This window comes from Girardinichthys multiradiatus, chromosome Y, assembly GCF_021462225.1.
Source record: "Girardinichthys multiradiatus isolate DD_20200921_A chromosome Y, DD_fGirMul_XY1, whole genome shotgun sequence".
In the NCBI taxonomy this organism is placed as follows: domain Eukaryota; kingdom Metazoa; phylum Chordata; class Actinopteri; order Cyprinodontiformes; family Goodeidae; genus Girardinichthys; species Girardinichthys multiradiatus.
Window position 1 is genome coordinate 15,912,761 of NC_061818.1, and position 24,298 is coordinate 15,937,058.

General features: G+C 40.0%; 1 protein-coding gene across 1 annotated transcript in view; it reads left to right on the plus strand.

Annotated features, from left to right (window-relative positions):
• The window catches only part of LOC124863856 (equilibrative nucleoside transporter 4-like), a 35,380-nt gene extending 12,024 nt beyond the window's left edge, over positions 1-23,356 (plus strand). Inside the window, exons 3-11 of the mRNA XM_047358381.1 lie at positions 3,775-3,906; positions 3,995-4,108; positions 4,695-4,823; positions 7,648-7,722; positions 7,797-8,065; positions 11,986-12,106; positions 12,254-12,441; positions 14,693-14,933; positions 22,291-23,356. Coding sequence (XP_047214337.1) covers positions 3,775-3,906; positions 3,995-4,108; positions 4,695-4,823; positions 7,648-7,722; positions 7,797-8,065; positions 11,986-12,106; positions 12,254-12,441; positions 14,693-14,933; positions 22,291-22,427 — 1,406 coding nt within the window. The 3' untranslated portion in view covers positions 22,428-23,356. The remainder of the gene's footprint in view (positions 1-3,774; positions 3,907-3,994; positions 4,109-4,694; positions 4,824-7,647; positions 7,723-7,796; positions 8,066-11,985; positions 12,107-12,253; positions 12,442-14,692; positions 14,934-22,290) is intronic.
• Positions 23,357-24,298: the final 942 nt, after the last annotated feature.

The window sequence follows — 24,298 nt, forward strand, 5'->3', positions numbered from 1 at the left end:
ATCTCGATGTTTTACCCACAGCTTTCCTTAAGAAAGCTTTGCCTGTAATAACATCTGATTTAACTCAAATAATAAACACGTCCCTTTTGTCAGGTGTTTTCCCCCAGTCCCTGAAAACAGCAATTATCAAACCTCTATTGAAAAAGAACAACTTGGACAAGCTGCTACTACAGAACTACAGGCCTATATCAAACCTCCCCTTCATCAGTAAGATTATTGAAAAGCTGTGTTTCAGCAGTTAAATAACTTCTTAACAACGCCCCACCGCTTCGATGTCTTCAGGTCAGCCTTCCTGCTCACCACAGTACAGACTGCTCTTGTCAAGGTGTTCAATGACATCCGTATAAATGCAGACTGTGGAAGAACCACAGTGCTGGTATTATTGGACCTTAGTGCAGCATTCGACACAGTTGATCACTCCATTTTATTAGAGCGCCTGGAAAACTGGGTCGGCCTTTCTGGTACAGCACTCAGTTGGTTTAAATCCTACTTGAAGGACAGGGACTTTTTGCGTCAGTAGGTAACTTTACATCAGAGACCACAAAAATCACATGTGGCGTTCCCCAAGGGTCCATCTTAGGACCCCTTCTATTCAATATCTACATGCTCCCCCTTACTCACATTTTAATAAACAACAATGTAAGTTATCATAACTATGCAGACGATACACAGCTATACGTCACGATGTCACCAGGTGACCATGAAGCCATTCAAGCGCTGGGTAAATGCTTAGAAGAAATCAATGCATGGATGGGTCAAACATTTCTTCAGCTGAATCAAGACAAAACTGAAGTAATAATCTTTGGACCAAACGAAGAGCGTTTAAAAGTTAGCACACAGCTTCAGTTAATACAGCTAGAAACCACCAGTCAGGCTCGAAACCTGGGTGTAGTGATGGACTCAGACCTGAACCTTCAGAGGCACATAAAGACAGTAACAAGGTCAGCCTTCTATCACTTAAAGAACATCTACAGAATTAAAGGACTAATGTCTCAGCAGGACCTTGAAAAACTAATTCATGCGTTCATCTTTAGTAGAATAGATTACTGCAACAGTGTCTTCACAGGTCTGCCTAAAAAGTAGATCAGACAGCTGCAGTTGATCCAGAACGCTGCTGCCCGCGTCCTCACTATAACTAAGAAAGTGGAGCACATCACCCCAGTTCTAAAGTCCCTACACTGGTTCCCTGTAGCTCAGAGAATAGAGTTTAAAATACTTCTGTTAGTCTATAAATCACAGAATGGCTTAGCAACAAAATACATTACAGACTTGTTGTCAGTGGATCAACCACCCAGACCTCTGAGGTCATCTCGCTCAAATCTACTTTGCACACCCAGAACCAGAAACAAACATGGAGAAGCAGCTTTTAGTTCTTATGCTCCACTAATCTGGAATAAACTCCCAGAAAAGTGTAAAAGCACCGAAACCCTAAGTTGCTTTAAATTCAATTCAATTCAATTCAGTTTTATTTATATAGCACGAATTCACAACACATGTTGTCTCAAGGCACTTCACAACAGTCAGGTACATACATTCCAATTAATCCTAACAATTGAACAGTGCAGTCGGAGTTAGCTTTTTATTCAAATTGGATAAAACGTTTTTCTATCAAAGGAAACCCAGCAGATTGCATCCAGTCAGTGACTTGCAGCATTCCCTCCTCCTGGATGAGCATATAGAGACAGTGGACAGTCACTGGCGTTGACTTTGCAGCAATCCCTCATACTGAGCATGCATGTAGCGACAGTGGAGAGGAAAAACTCCCTTTTAACAGGAAGAAACCTCCAGCAGAACCAGGCTCAGTGTGAGCGGCCATCTGCCACAACCGTCTGGGGGTTTGAGAGAACAGAGCAGAGACACAAAAAGAACAAAGAAGCACTGATCCAGGAGTACTTTCTATGGGAAGGAAAAGTAAATGTTAATGGATGTAGCTCCTTTAGTCGTTTCACCTAGAAAGAAAGAACAGATCAACTCTGAGCCAGTTTTCAAGGTTAGAGTCTGAAAGAGAGCACATAGAGTTTGTTACAGTAAAAGCTCAGTCAATCACCATGTCTAGGAGAGAGAAAGGGTTAAACACTAAAAGACAGGGCTATGTGGATCATCGGTAGAGGGTGAGCATTAAGTTGTTGCCAGCAGAAGCTCGGACAATTCCCCTCTCCAGAAAGGTGTCACAGGTAGACACAGAGCCAGGCCAGGTGTAGCTTCTAGGAAGAGAAAAGAGAGAACAAGGTTAAAAGCTGAAATAACAGCAAACAATGCAAAATTGGAGAGTAGTGTGAGAATGTAGCGAAGAGGGTGAAAGTGGTCGTTAAGTCCTACAGCAGCCTAAGCCTATAGCAGCATAACTACACAGATAGTTTCAGTTCAGATTATTTAGTTAAATGGCGCTTATTTACAACAATGTCGTCTTAAGGCACCTCACAAAGGGTCCCACTGATGGTCATTGTTATACTAAAAACCACAATGATTGGGATACCTCTCTCTGTCAGACTGATCACAACCATTGGAAAAGAGAAGGGGTCATACAGGTAGCAGAAATGGAGGGTGTGTTTGCACCTCAACCATAACTGAGCTGGTTTAGGCTAAACCTGACTCCCCCTTACTCCATCCAACAGGGAGGGAGGAAGACGGAGGTAAAAAATAAGGAAGATAGCTCAGGATAAACTAAGCCACTCTAACTATAAGCTTTATCAAAAAGGAAAGTTTTAAGCCTAGCCTTAAAAGTAGACATGGTGTCTGCCTCACGGACTAAAGCTGGGAGCTGGTTCCACAGGAGAGGAGCCTGATAACTAAAGGATCTGCCTCCCATTCTACTTCTAGAGACTCTAGGAACCACCAGTAAACCTGCAGTCTGAGAATGAAGTGCTCTGTTAAATCAAGATTAAACACCTATTGGTTAGAGTGGCCTTTGACTGTGCCATCTAAACATTATTAGTTACGTTTTCAGTCCAATTTTCCTTTAATTTTCTTATCCATCATTCTATTCTCTGTATTTTATTATTATTATTTTTTAATTACCTCTGTTGTTTGAGTGCCTTGTTGCTGAAAAGCGCTATATAAATAAACTTGACTTGACTTGATTTTAAGAATTGTTCATAATTATATCCATTCTGACAAAAAAAGCTGTTTTATCTGGAAAAGTAACATCAGATAATGATACTGCCGTCACCATGCTTCACCATGGGGAATGGTGGTATTTTGTTGATACGAATTCTTGTTTCTTGGTCATCTTTTCATTCTTTTTGGAGAAATGTCCAGCTTTTGCAATGCCCCTGCTGTCCCATGTTTTCCCCAGGACTATCTTTACTGTGCCATGGTGTACATTTTAAAGGGGGGATTTTTTATACCCTATGTCTGACTGATACCTTTGTACAAGCAGATCATGTTGATTATCAGTGCTTCTTCTACATATTATGGCTTTAATTGTATGAATTGTATGAATGCTAATAAACACAAGTCTGGAAAATCATACTTGTACAGCTGAATTTCAGTGGAGGTTGATCAGACCCGTTATAGCTGGTGGCCGGTGGCAACTAGAAAAGACTGAATGCTGAAATTGAATCAATGCCTTCACAAAGTTTTAGTTTAAGGGTTTGCACCCTTTTGCAATCAGGTTAATGCATGTTTCTAATGTTTTATCCCCTCCTAAAAAATCTGTGTGTTTTGCTGAATTGTACGAGTAACGGAAAATCTTTTAAAAGGGATTCATCGTGGTGAGTCGTATTCCTACTGTTTTAATTTTCCAACCCTTGACTCCCTTATTTACATCATCAGACTTTGAGCAGCCGATCCCTGATGACCGTTACCATGGCATCTACTTTGCAATGCTGTTGGCAGGAGTGGGTTTCCTGCTTCCCTACAACAGCTTCATCACTGATGTCGACTACCTGCATCACAAGTTTCAGGGTATGAAAACCTGCACCCCTTAAAGAATGCACAAACACGCCTTTGGCTTCTACAACCGCAGAAGTTAAACCTTTCTTGTGTGTTTCAGGAACGTCCATAGTGTTCGACATGAGTCTGACGTATATAGTAGTTGCTCTGCTGGCTGTGATCCTCAACAATGTGCTGGTGGAGAGGCTCAGTATGCACACCAGGATTACTGTGGGTAAGCCCAAACGTTAACTGTTAACAAAGGTTCCTCAGGGGTTATGAGGGTGATATGTAGACACTTTGCCATCTCTTTTGGTATTTCAAGATTTTAACCAATTTTTGTCATTTAAAGTTGCTAAAACATTTCCCAGAGCACTAAACAAAAATTTTGAAAACTGCAAAATTATTTATCAAATTACCCTAAAAAAACTCCTTCAGGTCTATGATGTCTATAAGTTATTCCGTAACTGTGATTTTGGAGATAGGTACAGGAATGTAAAGGCTCCTCAGTACCAGAAATAAAAGGAGAATTAAAGTGTCTCTGTAATGATTTTCACTCAGTGCATGTGAGCGAATTCTTTGTAACTCAAAATAGCTCGACTTGCACCCTTGAGGGAGTAACTTTTGACGTGTGTTGTTAGCTTGGGAGTCTTTTCCCACAGTTAATAAATTCACAGCACTGCAATGAGATCATACTCAAGCAAAGGTAATAATGTTCCTCAAGATGACCTTGTCATGTGAGTCTACAATGATACAGTAACATCATAGACCAAAGCAGTGACATTTAGGAATCAGCCATCTGCCCTTCCCATCCTCTGCAGGTTACATCTTGGCCCTGGGGCCCCTCATCTTTGTCAGTGTGTTTGACGTCTGGTTGGAAAAGTTCACCACTAAGGAGGCTTACGTCATCAACCTGTTGTCAGTGGGAGTGGTGGCATTCGGATGCACAGGTAGACTATTTCTAACATTAAACAGCTTTTAAAGGTTATCTAATTAAAAAGCACATATCACATATATTTAAAACACTATGACGTAATTTTGAGGTTACGGTAATTAAGAAAAATGTTAAGATGAGTGAAAATCAATGAAACCCAGTCAGAAAGGCAAATGTAAAAACAAAATAAATATTTTCAACAAAAGCACTAAAAAAGCAAGGCAGTATGTGAGGCACAAGGAAGCAAATAAAAAGAACAAACAAGAGAATCTGACAAGGATCAGTGGCCACATTGTAACATAAACACTGTAGAAAGCAAGGACAAACAGAAGAACAATGTGGTAATTACCAAAATAAATCCAGGAGGATGGGAGAGTAGAAAGCAAGACTGACTGAGAGAAACAGGCAAACATACTGGAAATAAAACACCCAAATGTAAAATCCACATCACCCTACTGAAAGTGTGTCGCGCATTTTAATGACTGTTAAAATCTCCACATTTCTACACATCTGATACTCTAGCAAATGTAATTTGATGTCCAGCTAAGCAGGGTACCTCAGATTTCTTTGGGCATCAAAAAGTCCACTCTATGAGCGTAGGAACTTATGCTGGGGACACACTACATGATTTCCACAGTTGTCGCAGATAATGAACATTGCCTGAAACAAAAGCTTAACAACTGACACTTAACTTAGCTGAAGGATCACAGACTACAGGATTGATCAGATTAGCCAACAGAGCACATCAAACCCTTGTGGGAACTCTTCCGAGGGTGACAGTTTGGAGACACAGATATACCAGTAAGTTGCAGTAACAGAATATATTTTCAGAAGTCAGACAAGTGATATTTCTAAATGCCACAGCCCCCCAAAATACTGCATGATTGTAATTAGTTAGTTAATAGTTTCAATGATGCCTATTGTTTTTGTACATTTATGTTCATAATGTTGTATAGTTACAAATAAAGTAAAAAGAAGTAAGCTCCCAGCTGTTGTCATGTCTCAGCCTCCACTTTCATTGGCTGAGAAACGTGTGTTTGCATTTGGGATGGTGATCTGTTTACACTACCAGACTACGTCCAGATCAGCCTCAAAGGATTTAAACGTGTTTCTTCGACTGTGACTGAGGTTGGGGTCGAGTCAACTCACCTCAAACACTTGCAGACTCCAGTCTTCCCCCTATCTCACACTAACAGATTTTTGTGCCTTATCGCAACTAGCGCAAACTGAGACAGACTTTCCCTGACTCAGAATCGGGGGTAAAATCGGGCAAAAAAAATGTGCAGTGTGCAATATACTCCACTGTAACAGAACATTTACATGTGTTGCTCAAATGTCGTAGCAATAACACCCTTACATATTCTCATGCTATGCCAACGCCCCATCTACACCAACCTCTACCCTCACCTCGTCGTGCCAAATGCTTGGAGTGGCTCCAACATTGGGGCAGCCCCACCTATTTTAACAATAATTTAGCAAATAATTATTAGACTAAGTAATTATTTGATCACTTGGGGGCACCAATAGACTCATATTATTTAGCCAAACATGGTAAGATGATTAATAAGTATGGAAGAAAAAATAACGAGATGTGATGCCACAGTAAAACTAACCAACTCTGTGGTTATGCGGTAGCATCCTGTCAATCTGACACACTTCATGCAAATACACGTGCACTATATGGAACAGGGCCTCAACATGACCAACACGCATGTGCTTCATTTCTTTCTTGTTTAGTTGCATTTAATATGCCTTTGTATACATTCTTTACATACATGGCAACAGTGTTGCACTTTCACATTAAAACAAATAAAAAACATCTAGATTTATATGTTTGAGAATAAGGGGCTTTTCTGTGTCTAGCATCTTTTGCAAGAACCTCATCTGCTCTCAAGGAAATAATCTCCAGTCATTTTCTGTGAGCTGTGGCTTTTATTCTGCATTTACATTTAATTAGTGACAGTGGCACATCAAGCAGTCAATTTCAATATAGTTCAATTCAGATTATTTTGTAACATTTTTCAACAAATGTCTTTTCCAGGTACTCTACAAGACAAACAGATTAGGTTCATATACAAAAACATATAATCAAATCATTTTAATCATATAGATAGATTATTATATTACATACATTCCAATTTGATCCATTGCAGCCAAAATCAGCTTGTTTTGCCAGTTGGGTAAAAGATTGTAATCTAAGGATGCTCAGCCATTTACATTGAGAAACTGACGTTGCAGCAATACTTCATATTGAACATGCATTTGCCCACAATGGATAGGAATGACTCCCTTGTTGCAGGAAAAAACCTCCAGCAACACTACTTAGTGTGAACGACCATCTGTCGCAATCAACTCTGTGTTTAAGAATAGAGTAGACATACAAAAATCCTTGAAGCCCTGGTCCAGGAGTACTTTCTATGTTGAAGAAAAAGTAAAGAATTAATGACAGCATTAGCTCCTCAATGGCTTCATCTATGAGAGTTAGACATAATAACATCTTAAGTGATCACATGGAGATAAACTAACTGTATAGTCTGAAATTGTACAGAATATAGTTAAATTAGACAGAATGTAATTAAATATGAATATTTATGTCTTTGAAACAATCAGCTGACTAACACCAAACTATGGGGAAATTATGATTTCATCTTTCTGACTCCAATACAGAGAACCAGCTTCCTCTGTTATACTTATTGTGAGCTTTTGGGCCTAATCTCGTCACAATTTAAGTACTGGAGATCTTTTCTAAAGTGAAAGAAGAAGAATGACTCCATAAATTGTGTTGTCACAGGTTTAGGTCTTTGTTTCCATTGATAACCACTTCCCTCTCCCTCCCCCAGTGCAGCAGTCCAGTTTCTATGGTTACATGGGGATGCTGCCCAAGAGGTATACTCAGGGGGTGATGACTGGAGAAAGTAAGTACTCTAAGAAAAAATATTTGTGTTCACCTTCCTCTTGTTTGAGCCTTGTTCTGTATTCAAACCTTTAGGCACAGCTGGAGTGATCATCTCACTGTCTCGCATCTTCACCAAGCTGCTGATCCCTGACGAGAAGAAGAACACCCTGATCTTCTTCCTCATCTCCATCAGCATGGAGATGCTATGCTTTCTGCTTCACCTTGTCGTCCGACGCTCGTGCTTTGTCCGGTACTACACCAGCCACGCCCAGGGCAAAGGTCCGGTCAAATGTCATGATCCACGAGAGACCGGCACAGGATACAGGGTCCATCATGACGTCACAGCAGAGGAAGTAATATTTGTAAGTTTGTCAACTGTTTTCTGACAGCAGCTTTGCAAAAGCACTGATTTAACTTAAACGTTGTCTCATTTCGTTCCATTACAACCACAAACTTGGATGGATTTAATTGGGATTTTATGCGATAGACCAACACAAAGCAGGGAGAACTGTGAAGTGGAAGAAAAATAATAAAAGGTTTGCAAAAATAATAATCTGAACAGTGTGTTGCACATTTGCATTCACTCTGTCTCAATCCTTGGTTTGTGGATTAACCTTTCAGTCCAGTTACAGCAGCAAATCTTTTTGGGGTATGTCACTACCAGCTTTGAACATCTGTAATTGAACTTTTTACCCATTCTTTTTTACTAAGTAGCAAAAGCTCACTCAGATTGGCTGGATGGAGATGGTTTGTAAACATCAATTGTCCCGTCCTGTCACAGATTCTCAGCTTGATTTAGGTCTGGACTTTGACTAGGCCATTCTAATGCATAAATACGCTTTGATTTAAACCAATCCATTGTAGCTCTGGCTGCACATTTAGAGTCATTGTCCTGCTGGAAGGTGAACCACTAACCAAAGTCTCAAACCTTTCACAGGTTTAAGTTGTATTTTGCATTGAGGCCGAGTTGTGCATAGTTAAAATGGGCCGCTTTCCTGCTTCTCTGATTAATCTTTTCCTATTAAGACCTCATAGTTTAGGTTGTCTCTGTATATTCCCAGCCGTGCAAGACAGGTGGAACCGGTGCTCTAAGAGATGTTTTTGTAGGATTGAATTTTGTTTTATGACCTAACCTAACAACGTTTCTCCATTTCTGCCATTCGTCTTTATAATACTGGTTGAATCACTAGTGTTTTCTGACAAACCTCTGTGGCCTTCAGAGAACACCTCAATTTATGCCATTGGTGGTTCTTAAATCAATGGTGCCCTGGGCAAGCCCCTCCTTCTGCTGCCCCCCACAGAACCAAATACCAACCCAGGCCCATGATGAAGCTCAGTCATTTTTTATGTAACTTCCCAGGTATGACCAGTCTATATTTTGTGCTTTTAACCTTGTTTAAATTAGAAGTGTTGTTAATGCCTTGAACACATTGTAATTGCTCTTTTTTATGTTTTTACAATAAAATAAAAGTTTCACATATCTCATATTGTGTTTTACACAATGTCGTTTTCATTTAGAATACTAATGATGAAATATGAGCAGTGTAAAGAGATCAGATTGTAATCCTAAACTCCATTAAAAAACACAGAAATAACCCTTTAATATACACTCACCAGCCACTTTATTAGGTACACCTTCCTAGTACCGGGTTGGACCCCCTTTTGCCTTCAGAACTGCCTTAATCCTTCGTGGCATAGACTCAACAAGGTACTGGAAACATTCGTCAGAGAGTTTGGTCCATATTGACATGATAGCATCACACAGATGCTGCAGATTTGTTGGCTGCATCCATGATGCGAATCTCCTGTTCCACCACATTCCAAAGATGCTCTATTGGATTGAGATCTGGTGACTGTGGAGACCATTTGAGTCCAGTGAACTCATTGTCATGTTCAAGAAACCAGTCTGAGATGATTCGTGCTTTATGACATGGCACGTTATCCTTCTGGATGTAACCATCAGAAGATGGGTACACTGTGGTCATAAATTGATGCACATGGTCAGCAACAATACTCATGTAGGCTGTGGCGTTGACACGATGCTCAATTGGTACTAAGGGCCCCAAAGTGTGCCAAAAAAATATCCCCCACACCATTACACCACCACCACCAGCCTGAACCGTTGATACAAGGCAGGATGGATCCATGCTTTTATGTTGTTGATGCCAAATTCTGACCCTACCATCCGAATGTCGCAGCAGAAATCGAGACTCATCAGACCAGGCAGCATTTTTCCAATCTTCTATTGTCCAGTTTTGGTGAACCTTGTAGCCTCAGTTTCCTGTTCTTAGCTGACAGGAGTGGCACCCGGTGTGGTCTTCTGCTGCTGTAGCCCATCCGCCACAAGGTTTGACGTGTTGTGCGTTCAGAGATATTCTTCTGTATGCCTTAGTTGTAACGAGTGATTATTTGAGTTACGGTTGCCTTTCTATCAGCTCGAATCAGTCTGGCCATTCTCCTCTGACCTCTGGCATCAACAAGTCATTTGCGCCCACAGAACTGCTGCTCACTGGATATTTTCTCTTTTTCGGACCATTCTCTGTAAACCCTAGAGATGGTAGTGCATGAAAATCCCAGTAGATCAGCAGTTTCTAAAATACTCAGACCAGCCCGTCTGTCACCAACAACGTTCAACTTTCTTCCCCATTCTGATGCTCGGTTTGAACTGCAGCAGATCATCTTGACCATGTCTACATGTCTTATTGCATTGAGTTGCTGCCATGTGATTGACTGATTAGAAATTTGTGTTAATGAGCAGTTGGAAAGGTGTACCTAATAAAGTGGCCAGTGAGTGTAGCACCACATTGTATGATGTGAATTAGCCACTCATGCCACACTGTAAGGCAAGGTTTTCCTACAGTATCTGCATTGTATACATAACAGCATGTGCGCATTTCTATTGACTGGACATGCAAATACAAAAAATATGGATCAGGTTATGTACAGGAGGCACACTACAAATACGCTCCACATGTTTCAGATTTATTTTTTGGGGAAAAAAAATGTTTAAAAACCATAATTTTCCTTCCAGTTTACAATTATGTGGTGCTTTCGGTTTGTCTGTCACTCTCTGTAGAATACACTGAGGTTTGCAGTTGTGACAAATTATGAAAAAGCTAAAGGGGTGTGAATACTTTTGCAAGGCGCTAAAGATTTTCCTCTCTGCATGGAGCAGCAGATACTCTCTGTAGCGTTTCCCTACCACATTTAAATACTAAAACCCTTTCTCTAATGTAACAACAATAAACTCCTGCTGGAGGAAATGTTGGGAACATGAACAATGGTGTTATGTCCTAATAGATTTCTGTGGGGAGAGTTTCAGTCCAGCTTGGTTTAAAAATGCAGAGTTATTAATGCGCTGCTTTTTTTTTTTTTTTGCTGCCATTCAAAAAGACAAACTGAGCGAGAGAGAGAGCTGCATTATTAGGATTGAGATATGAAGGACAGAACGTGATCTGGGTTGATGAAGGAAAACAGGGATAAAGCGAAAGAGGATTAGGCCTTCTGTTAGCAACGAGAATAAAGAATCTATGTTGGAATGAGAGACAGAGGAGGAATAGTCCAGAAAAGACTATCTCTAAAAATTAAAATGACTGCAAGGGGTATAATAAGGTGAGGGGATAGGGCAAGAGAGCAGAAGAGATTAGATAAAAAAGAGAGAAAATTAGTTTTGAAGTTATGCTTAAAGCAACACATAGAGCTAATATCCTTCAGACTGTCTATCTTTTACTCCCTGCATGCCAATAAGGATGTGTCAAGCATCTAATAGACAACCCCTGGTGTTTCTCTGTAGTGGGTCTGTGTGTGTTATAAGGTTGATTTTCTGTGTCCTGAGGCTGTTTCTGGTGGCCCTTGTTTTAGGTTGCTGAGGGAAACGAATGCTATGCATTATGGGATAATCAGGAGTGCTAGTACCCTTTGGCGTGCATGTCTCTCTAATCTGCTAATGGATCTGTCTGTGTGTCCGTGTGTGTGTGTGTGTGTGTGTTGCTTGTCTGCTAATTTGTAGTTCACTCAAAAGACTTTCCGACATCATTACATTAACTTATACTCAGAGCTGTCTTCTCTAATAGTCCCTGCCATAAAAAGCTGATTTCATGCATGCAGAACGCCATTACTAATTAAAATAGGTTAAACAAATCCTTCACTGACTCGTAGAGAAGGATTTTATTTCAGTGATCTGGCTACCTCTAGTGTTTAGATTCAGAAAAGAGCAGCAAACTGGTGAGGATTTAAAAGTTTTGTGCATGTTCTGGTGAAGTCTGGTTGTGCATCTTTTCAGGGAAACGGAGGAACCGCACCGTCTTCCACAGAAGAAGGCCATGAGGACTTTGTGGGCGGTACTTATGTTAGATTCGACGCTCCCAAAGCCAAGATAAGGAAGACCTGGCCCGGTGTCCGCGGTACTCCCTGTTTTAATCTTGTTCTTTCACTGTTCAGTTACATTCTGACAATTGGCCATGGCTGGATTTGTGAAGAGCATTACAAGCAAATCGTGAGTCATCAGATTTGTACTTACTGGTGCATATGTGTTTGTTCTACCCTACCAGACATGATCTTGCATCGTTACATGGTGTCCCGTGTGATCTGGGCCTACATGCTGTCCATAGCTGTGACCTACAGCATCACTTTGTGTCTGTTCCCTGGGCTGGAGTCAGAGATAAGGAACCCCACCTTAGGCGAATGGCTGCCCATCCTCATCATGGCCACCTTCAACATGTCAGACTTTGTTGGCAAGGTCAGCAGACACTTTAGCTTTATTGAACTGTAACTGTATTATGCACACTGTTAAGGCCAAAATTATTCATATCAGATTGCAGATTTAAAAGATTTATTTTGATTCAGCTGAGAGGTTCTTGGTAAGAAATTAGACAGATATCTCTTAAAAGATTATAAAATAATATAAAAGGAGAGTACTTTTGGGAAAAACTTTTTTTTTGGCATTTCATTAAAAATGGCAAAATTATTTGTATTCTTCTTAATAACATGAAAAATCTTTATTGGCTGTTAAACCCTTCTTATAATTGCTGAACAGCTTTTTGCATGTTTCCATTGCTATTTTGATGAGGTGTCTTTTGCAATGCACTCCATATCGTGGAGGTTTGGAAGGTCTCTTTGCCATCACGCTAATCTTTAGCTCCATGCATAAGTTCCCAGTCAGATTCAAGTCAGGACTCTGGCTGGGGTTCTCCAAAATATGAATGTTACTTCCAGTTAGAAGGAATATCCAACATGGCCAAATGTGCATAGTAAAAAAAAAAAAGAGATAGCTGCAGTAAAAGTATTGTATTGTATTGTACTTCAATCCATTTGTTAAATCTATCAAACCTGATCAAATGTTGCAGTAATATTGGCAGGATTGCCAGCTCTCACTCTGCTTGAGTGAGACTCAAGCGTTTCCTCTGTTTCTCACTCTCTCACAAGGCCCAGACAAACCTAAAACTAAGTTTAAAAAGTATCTGCCTTAACCATTTCTTTAACACTAATGATATTTTTTACAAAAACAAAACCTAATAACTATTAAGCAGCTGCATCTCCTGTTTTCATTTATTTGTCACAATGTCTTTGGCTCCAGGCAGGGTGTCTCTGACTGCTTCATTTCTAAGGGGAGTGATTGAATAACATGGAGCCATTGTTAATATTATTAAAAACACCTGCAGTTTCATTGCTTCAGCTCGATCAAACACCTGTGCTAGTGAAAACATTTTAGGACGTTATGTTTTAAAGTACAGTAGGTGCTGGATGTAGTACAAAGGAACTTTTTTTCCCTGTTTCTATTCGAAAGATATGACCTTGTATGCAGCACATGGCCAGAAAAAACTTTACCACAATGATCGGCTATATCTGTTTTGGTTAACCTGCAACATTTTTCGGATGGGATTAATCTGTTTAAAACAATAATCGTTTTTACATTCAATACAATAATGATTTCAGGCATTAAAGGTAGCCTACACCTTACATTTAGCATTTGAAGCTAACTTCAGGAACTTCCATCCAAAACTCTGAAAATCAGTTTGGACTAAACTCTTTTCTTTGGGGAACTCCAGTGTCTTTCTGTCATAATCATCGCTTGTTTTGATCTGAAAAACCTTTCACAATCTGTTAAACCTAAGCTGTATTGGAAATTTCACTTATTTTTTATAAACGTAGCAGTCAGTTATAGATAGACACATGAATGGAGGATAGAGTTTGGTCCTGTGAGTGGAGATGTGGGCCACTTTTTGCTGGATCTAATCTTGATATCTTTCTGCATTGAGAGTGGCTTCAGTGACGACCAGCCATGTTTTTCCAGTGAGGGAGACACAATCCCACATCATCACACTGCCTCCACCAAAAGCTGTCTGGCAACAGCAGAAAGGACGTGGCAGGTTTATGGGTACAGCCCTCTAATGCATTTTCCTCAAAAATGTGGCTGCAATCAAGGGGAAATAAACAGACTTTCTAACAGTATAAGATTTATGGCCAAGAAGCATTGTTGCAGCAAAGATAGAACATTGGCCAAACACAAATTTTGTTACTTATGCATTTTCAGGACATATATGCAATAGGTTAGTAATTATTCCATATTGCAGAATTTTTTTATAGAAATGTTAAAATGAGCAACTTCTTTTCATATCTAAAACCAGTGATGAAAGATGGAAAACGTTTACTGAAAGCATTAATTTAACAAGACTGAAATGAAAACTTGGCTGGTGTCCATAGACTTAGATTTTGGCTTTAAACACATACAATATAAAGTGTGAATAAAGCTGTATTAGATGTGACTTTCTCGTGTTAAATAGTTTTGATAAAGAGAATATTTTTCCCTTTGACATTTTTCTGTTATCATCCAGAGCAATCAAGAGACCAGTAGCTGAGGGAATAACTGTGTGTCGGTGTGTTTTGATCAGAGACACGGTTTAATGTCCCATGATTCATTCAGATTTGTACTTCCTTTTACCAAGTGCTCTGGCAGCCTTGCTTAAGTACTGCCCCCCCCCTCTTCTTAGATCCTGGCGGCGTTGCCCTACGACTGGTCCGGGGGCCGCCTGCTCTTCTTCTCCTGTCTGAGGGTGGTCTTCATCCCTCTGTTTGTCCTGTGCGTGTACCCGGCGAGTGCGCCCATGCTGTCCCATCCTGCCTGGCCGTGTCTCTTCTCACTCCTTATGGGAGTCACCAACGGCTACTTTGGGTCTGTGCCGATGATCCAGGCCGCTGGGAAAGTGCAACCCGAGCAGAGGGAGCTGGCAGGTGAGCTTTGTTGAGTAGACCTGTGCTGTATTTTTGGTCATCATTTGGTCTAGTTTTAAAGCTGACAAAATGAACGATTTCCTATTGTTTCTCTGGTGTTCGGCTTAGCCAATGATGGATGCCATCCTGTAGCATTTTGACGTAGTTTAAATCAAAAATCCTCAAGATCAGATTAAATATAGGTTACAAAATAACACACTGAAACATGTATTTAGAAGTGTGAGCACTTTGCGAGTGAACACTTTTCATAACAGTTGAAAGAAATAGACTAAGAAAAAAAGACAGACAGTCAAAGTGTCACATTTCAGTTTGTGTGAACCACTGCTCGCTGTGTCTTTTTTTCGCCTGCTGTTAGGCGAACATTTTCTGAAACTGAAAAAAAGGTTTTGCACATCAGCAAGGATACACTTTCACCCACTGAAGCAACACTGGCCCAAATCATACTACTACTACCGTACTTTATTTAGGCTGAAGTTTGGCTAAGCTCCACCATGTAGTCTAGGAAGGCTTAAACTACAGTGCTGTAAAAACTGATTTAATATTAAACCTAGCTCTCTGTTTTACCATAATTTGTCCTCCAATCATTTGTCTTACGGTCTTCAGGCTGGTCAGTGTGATGTCTAAAAACACTTTTGAACGCGACCAAAATGTATTACTTTAAAATTCTTTACAATCTTGCTCTGAGTTGCTGCAATCACACCGTTTAAAAGCCTTAAATAAAATAGGGACTGATGGGTTTGTGTACATAAAATAGCTAACCTATTTTATGTATCAGAAGGTATTTGTGTAATTATTCAGTTACAAACACATTTTTTTAGGATGCCTGCTCTTGAAGTAAAACAAAGCTTGGTAATTGTCCAGGGAGCTTCACATTTTGATGAATAATATAATATGCAATATTAAAAGGACATATTTCGTTTTTAAATTTACTGTATTAATTTGTCCCTCTCTTTCTTGCCTGCAAAAAAAAACCTGGCTGGACAAGTGTGCTTTAACTCACCCTTTATCATTTTTAGGAGAAAATGACTCAAATGCAGAGCACCTAAAGTGAGAATGTTTAATGGAAAAAAACAACACAAATAAAAACAACTTACAAAAGTCAGGTAGAACTAACAAAAGACATGGAGAAACCGACCACGGAGCAGAGAAACAGAAGAAATGGCAGATTAACTGAAGGAACCAGTGACGAACAAAGAGATTCGATAAGTGCATACACTGAGGCAGGGGTAGAGAAATGACAGGCAAACCAGAAGAGCTAATCAGAGGAAATGTGGAGCAGCTGAGACAAAAGGAAAGAGAAGAGCAGAAAATATAAGGAAAAACAAACATGAATGGAGCTAAACAAGAAACGCTAAGGAAAAATGTCAAAATGAGACCGAACAGAAGACTAACTAAAAAGGTTTTACGAGAGGAACACAAAGTAATGAACTAAAAGAATACAGCTAACAATGATCACAAGGAAAGAACCGATGAGGCAAAACTCAAACGCGAACAATTAAACAGAATTTGGCAAAACCTTTAGAACATACCCAAGCAAAATGCTTATGAACCTGAACACAAATGAAAACCTAAACCTAACAGAGGTAGATTGTGACACCATTATGCAACACGTTTTAATGTTCAATGTATTTTAGAACCAAGAATACGTTTTTGACACCAGTTAAACAGTTAACGCACTGGTTATGAATTTGAACAAAACAACGGAAATGGAAATAGCCAAACACTCATCTAAGATTGTCTGCAGGTGGCAGCATCGCAGGAGGAAGACGGCCCACCTGTAAAACAATAACGGCTTGCTGCCATAAAGATAGCTATGAGGAGAACTACAGCCTAAATGCTGCAAGGATTCTTTCAGAAGCACTTAACAGAATGTCAATACTGCACACAAGAGATTAGTGTTAGGATACATGTATTAACTACAACAAGTAGATTAAGCTGACTGAGCAGCCAACTACCTGGGTACCAGATGGGTATGTTGTGTCATTTGTAGTAATTTTGTTTACTATGTGAGATGAGAGTTTTCCAGGTGTTTAGCAGATCAATTAGATTTCTGAGGTGCTTTATTTTTAGAGACTTCATTATTATTTTAATGTATAATTTTTTATCGACACATGCTCATGTAAACAAGGAGCATGGGTGTCTTTTGTAGCAGCGGTCGTATTTACAGCATGCTCTCAAAACCTTGTCCTTTATGTCAACAGATAGAACAAGAATGGATGGAAAATTATTATTGTCCTTTGTTGTTTCTTGTAATACGACTATATATAGCGATTGTAAACAAATTTACTGGGTAACAGCCGCTAGCTAGGGCAGGAGTACAGCACTGCTTCTTCCGGCTAATGCGACTCAGTGTCTCTCAACCCTTCCCACTTAATGTTTGTTCAGAGGGCACCATGACAGACTGTTTTCGCCAGCAAGTATGCCTGCAGCATTTTTGCCTCTTTAATACGGATTTGTGGGGCATCTCTGAGGTAAAACCTGTATCGACACAGAAAGTAGAGGGGCATGGCTGTGGTATCAGGAGATAAAACAGGGACTGATGGGTTTGTGTATATCCACACCGTACTCTAAGGTTCCCAAAAAACTTGACAGCAAAACACTTTTGTTCATTTCCAGCAAAGCAAACAAGCAAGAAAACAAAAAACATCCGTAATGTACAGGGGTTGGACAATGAAACTGAAACACCTGTCATTTTAGTGTGGGAGGTTTCATGGCTAAATTGGACCAGCCTGGTAGCCAGTCTTCATTGATTGCACATTGCACCAGTAAGAGCAGAGTGTGAAGGTTCAATTAGCAGGGTAAGAGCACAGTTTTGCTCAATATATTGAAATGCACACAACATTATGGGTGACATACCAGAGTTCAAAACAGGACAAATTGTTGGTGCACGTCTTGCTGGCGCATCTGTGACCAAGACAGCAAGTCTTTGTGATGTATCAAGAGCCACAGTATCCAGGGTAATGTCAGCATACCACCAAGAAGGACCGACCACATCCAACAGGATTAACTGGGGACGCAAGAGGAAGCTGTCTGAAAGGGATGTTCCGGTGTTAACCCGGATTGTATCCAAAAAACATAAAACCAAGGCTGCCCAAATCACAGCAGAATTAAATGTGCACCTCAACTCTCCTGTTTCCACCAGAACTGTCCGTCAGGAGCTCCACAGGGTCAATATACACGGCCGGGCTGCTATAGCCAAATCTTTGGTCTCTCAGGCCAATGCCAAACGTCGGTTTCAATGGTGCAAGGAGCACAAATCTTGGGCAGTGGACAATGTGAAACATGTATTGTTCTCTGATGAGTCCACCTTTACTGTTTTCCCCACATCCGGGAGAGTTACGGTGTGGAGAAGCCCCAAAGAAGCGTACCACCCAGACTGTTGCATGCCCAGAGTGAAGCATGGGGGTGGATCAGTGATGGTTTGGGCTGCCATATCATGGCATTCCCTTGGTCCAATACTTGTGCTAGATGGGCGCGTCACTGCCAAGGACTACCGAACCATTCTTGAGGACCATGTGCATCCAATGGTTCAAACATTGCATCCTGAAGGCGGTGCCATGTATCAGGATGACAATGCACCAATACACACAGCAAGACTGGTGAAAGATTGGTTTGATGAACATGAAAGTGAAGTTGAACATCTCCCATGGCCTGCACAGTCACCAGATCTAAACATTATTGAGTCACTTTGGGGTGTTTTGGAGGAGCGAGTCAGGAAACGTTTTCCTCCACCAGTATCACGTAGTGACCTGGCCACTATCCTGCAAGAAAAATGGCTTAAAATCCCTCTGACCACTGTGCAGGACTTCTATATGTCATTCCCAAGACGAATTGATGCTGTATTGGCCGCAAAAGGAGGCCCTACACCATACTAATAAATTATTGTGGTCTAAAACCAGGTGTTTCATTGTCCAACCCCTGTTCATGCCAAAGAAGAAAATCATAGCCTAAGGAGTCTATCAGGCATACCACATCTTAAACTGGCAATATTTATGCACTCTTTCTCACAGAAGTTCTGCAAATCCATCACATTTTGAGGACATCTCTTGTCTACAGCATTCTTCAATTGAGACCACAGATTTTCAGTTAGATTTTCATTCTGAACTCTTTGGCCATTCCAAAACCTTTAGTTTTTTCCCCCATAAAATCATCGTTTGTTTATCCCCAGTTCTGCAGCATCTCAGTGTCACTTGACTGGAGGTAACCACTTTGATGGTCATGAATTTATGAAAGTAATCAGGAACTTGTTGCAGAATTGCAGCGATATTTCCATTTTGTTGGTGGTGAAAACACTCTAATCAGACCACAGCAGCTGATCAGCCATGTTATTTGTTTCAGCTCGATAAGATTTAAAAAATCATCCCAGTGTCAGCGGACTACTTATCCGGCCTAGCTACTGTCGAATAATGTAGACTACAACTAGCACTCTGTGGCCTTGAAAATTGTCCCTGTAGGAAAATGACAAATGGTGTCCCTCAGAAAAAAACGTAGTTAAACTCTGCTGTTCTTGGTCTTTGTTTTAAACAGTGCTGCAATGCAGGTCCACCATACATATTACATATTACATGTTGGTACATATTACACATTTATTTTATACAGTTTATTGCCCACCATATCGCTTTCATGCAAAAATATCAAACTTCAACATCTTGTACTGCTACTACTCACTTCAAAAGCTGACTCAGACATGGTGTTGTTTAAATATATCTGACATAAAGTGGTAAATGTCAATTTTTTAACAGTCAGACAAGCGACAGAGTTGTGTAAGGGGTTGTTGGAAGATTTGTTTTGATTTAGTTTGGTGAACTTTGATAGAAGTGGTTTTGAATAATCCTATTAACAGAATTGTCATCTTGTCTTAGAGTTGCATTTGGGTGGTTGCTTTCTAGACTGAGCAGGAACTTGTGTGTTTGTGGAGGAGTTCTGGGAGGAGGGCTCTTCGCACCCCAGCCAATCTTTGCGTCCTTGAGTGCCAGATGTGGACATGTGTGCTGTATCAACATCTGGATAGAACCAGTTTTAATCAGTAGAACTTGAATTTGTGAAACTGTGTGTGGTCACACCCACGATGCTGTAACATGAGTGTTTTTTCCTTTCTTCAATAAAAGGCTGGTTCAGTGTGCAGCTCCTCTGAGAGAACGGTCTGTCTCACCCTGGCCAGCCAAAGATAACTTTAACTCGCTTGTGTCTTCATTGCATACCTTCTCTGAGTTCATCAGTGTGTCTAACTCTGACAGTGGTCTTACCTGAGAATTAGTTCCCCTCATTTAATGATGATTAATGCAGCAGCGCCATCCTTCACTACCTACAAATAGCTTATTATGAAAGATTTCTTTTTTTACTTAAATAACTACTTTGTTCAGCTTTGCTTCACAAGAACGCTTTCTGTTTGCAATGGTTTTCACTCCTGCCAACATGGCAGAATGTCACGGAATGCATTGTGGGTAAAGAGACATCAGTGTATCTTGATCTTTGGGGCCAAACATCTCTTGGAAACTTTGCTGCTGATATTAGCTGTTTGTGTCATGTTGCTCACCTCTCTTTGAGAAAAGAGAATTTCTTAGATCTTTCTCGTTTCTTTCTTGTTTCTGCAGCCTGACGTCCTTTTTTTCTAGCTCTTGCTTTTCTGCTTCTCAGAGTTCTCCAGAGCAACTCAGTTGAATGGATCGGGCAAATGTGTGTTTTTAAAGGGGTGATAGGGGCCTTTAGAAGGAATGCATTATTGTTGTTAATGTAAAATTCAGTTCATTGACCTCTTCATTTAGTCAGGGTAATTTAATTATTACATTACTTAATTAGAAATTTAAAAAACTGCAACAACAAAAACATTTTCATTTAAAGCAGACCTCCCTGTGTGCAGCAGGCTCAGGGTAAGGGATACCTTTCTCACTCGATCCACCTGGATTAATAACGTTTTTTTAATGATACCAGTTATGCCTTCGGTTTGGTGCCACAGAGCCCAGTTCCATTTGCTCAGTGCTTTTTCTGTGTCAAAAACATCCTTTTGGAGCTGTGGTCAATTTCAGTTTGGTTTCCTCAGAAAAAATTAATTTTTTTCTCACATTTTGGGGGATTTTAGCATGGCTTTGATGTCTTATTTGGGAAAAAAAAAGCTTCTGCCTTCTACCTTACTCTTTCACACTTATGGAAAATACAGGACATTGTTACATGTTGAACATTTTTTTCCCCTAATTGCATCTCATTCACCAGTGATGTTGGCATTTTGGCATAGCAGTTCCAGTCTTTCCATCAATTTCGAAGAAGTGTTCAGTTTTTAGAATGACACCCTGCCATGGTATATATAGCATTAATCTGAATATCTGAATATTGTGCAAAAGTTCAATATTTTTTGTCACTCATTTTAGAAAGTACAGAAAAGTAATTTTTAAGCACACTATGCCCGGTTGGGGCTTCTTCTGCATGAATTACTGCATCAGTGCAGTGTGGCACGGAGGCAATCAGCCTCTGGTTCTGGTGAGGTGTAATGGAAGCTGAGGTTACTTTGCAGCCTTAAGGTCATCTGCATCATTGGGTCTGATGTCTCTCATCTTCTTCTTGACATGACTCCATAGTGTCTCTATGGAGTTCACATCAGGCACAATAGCACAATGGTCATTGAACCACCTTTTGGCACATCTGGCAGTGTGGGCAGGTGCAGAAAGCCCATCAGCAGAGGGAATTATGAACTGCACCAAAAGTTCCTGGCGGATGGCTGTGTTGACTGTGGACTTCAGAAAACACAGTGGACCAACAGCAGCAGATGACATGGCACCCCAACTCAACAATGACTGTGGAAACTTCAAGCAACGTGGGTTCTGTGTCTCTCCACTCTCAGATTCTGGGACCTTGATTTCCAAATAAAATTTAGCAATGACCTTTTGTGGCTTACCCTCCTTGTGGAGGGTGCCAGTGATCCTCTTCTCGACATCTATCGTCAGTCTTCCCCATGATTCTGTAGCCTACTGAAAGACTGAGAGACCATTCAGAGGACCCGGAAATCTTTTCAGGTGTTTTTGGACTTAATTAGCCTATTAGGGTGTGACACCATGAGATCCCATTTTTTAACTTTTTTACAATATTCAAATTTTCTGGGCCCTGAATTTTGGGTTTTCATTATCTGTAAACCATAATCATCAAAACTACAAAAAATAAAGGTTTGAAATATTTCACTCTTTGTGTAATGGATCTATATAAAATAGATTTTTTTCATGATATACATTTTTTTGGATATACATTTTCTTTCACACCGACCCATCAGTATGCAGCCTAATACGTAAAAGTACTGTTCAACCTGTTTTCCTCTCCTGTCTAAGGGCTCCTCAGTAATTTCCTGTTCTGTCTTTTTTTCTGCCTGCAGGAAATACAATGACAGTCTCCTACATGACGGGTTTAATGGTGGGCTCCTCTGTGGCGTATGCAACGTACAGCTTCACCCCTACAGCAGCAGGAGCACGCCTCCCCACATACGCACCTTTCAATGCTACAGGGCACTGAATGTCTACATATACACTAAAACATCCACACACACAAACAAAGAAGTATATATGTACCTATGTGCAGCAGAAGCAAGCATTTATAGTTGTAGCAACATTTTCATCCTCTGTAATGAATTTTCAAAGAGGAGCAGAGCTGGAGCTGCGCCCCTGGTACAGAAGTACTGATGGTAAAATAACTATTTATCCCTATTAGACAGACCTTCAAGCATCTTTCGCCCCTGTTTTATAATAATACATGATTAAATATGAGAAGGTGACATTATTATTGGGTTATATCAGCATAAATTAAAGAATATTTCTGCTACAAGCAGTTTGGGTCTTGAAAGTTTAAGAGAGGTGATCAAAGACCGGAAAATATAAAATATACAAATTTTTAAGTAATTTAAACGTTTTATTTTTATTTTGTCTGTTTTCACATTGAATCCAAATTAGACATGGGGTTATCTTATTAAAGCTCTACAATAAGTGTATTTAAAGTGCATTTATCTTTCCAGAGTTCCTACAACATTTAAAGCTGAAAAAAAACAGAAAAGTCTGTACATGTGTATACAATAGCATGCAATCAGTTAGGTTCTTTTATATAGCAGGTATGTTAGATGAGCAAGTAAGAGTGTTGTCATTTGCAAAACTACAAAGATACATTTCTGTGTGTGGGTAAGAAGCCTTGTGATAAATCCAACAGCAGCAACATAAACTCTTCATAATCAATGAAAACTGTAGAAAAGTCCAGTCTTCAACTTGAGCATATTTATTCAGTAGAGGAAGAAAACATGTTTAAGAAGGAGTTATTTTTAACAAACAATCAGTGGCACAGTGGTTGGTGCACCTAGCAATCCCTTAAAATGAAATGCAATTGGAGATGTTTTTTATAATGATGCTTTACTGTTAAAAGTGTTTAAAAAAACGTCTCGTCAGTAATCCGTGATTATGTTTTAAAGAGTTTTCCTGAACTACTCTTCAAAATTGGAAAGGTTAGAGAACTTGTTATTCAATAAAATTAGATGTTTGTTGACCTTCAAAAGTCAGGAAATATCTCCTCACATGAACTTGCCAATAGCTACAATCAGGACAATAATTAAGCAGTTTTAAACAGTGATAAACAAGAACAAGATGAGAACCTGAGGTTGTTTTGCCACCAGGAAATAGTGAGCAGTGTGTTAAAGGAGATAGAAAATCTACAAAGTTCGCTGGCTCGCTATAACTGTCATTAAAAACTATGTACACGCTAACTGGTTGTTTGGGTGAAAAAAAATATATATATGTATTTCCTGCTCTGTGAAGCAAAGGATGAATATGTAGAAAAGCCTCTGATCCCAACGGTTAAGTATAGTAGAGGATCTGGAATGCTGGGTGCCTGTTTATCTTCCAAAGGCCCTGGGAACTTTCTAAGAATGCAAGGCATCATGAGACACAGACGAACCTTTCTTTCATGGCCATCTCAGTCCCCAGATCTAAATCCTGTCAAAGATCTGAGGGGTGAGGTAAGGGTGCATCATCCCGGGACTCTGGATGATATAGTAAAATTGCACCAAGAAGAATGGACAAAATCTGTCTCTCCATGTCCACTCTGTGAAATTTTATGGAAGAGTTAGTGTCATCTTATTGGCAAAAGCGCATCGGACAAATATTAACTGCAAGGGACAAAATAACTGAAACACCAGTGATTTTATGACAGAATTTTCCCCCCTCCACTGAATAAATGTTCTCAGATTTGGATCTTTCAAAAATGTTCAGAGCGAGATCAGTTTCATGCAGTAACTGTTGTATTGATTTTAAGGCTGACCCTACATTGTGCATCATCATTGATGATTTAACAAATTTTTTGATGCCACTCACATTGACACATTGAGATAGTTATGACATATCCTT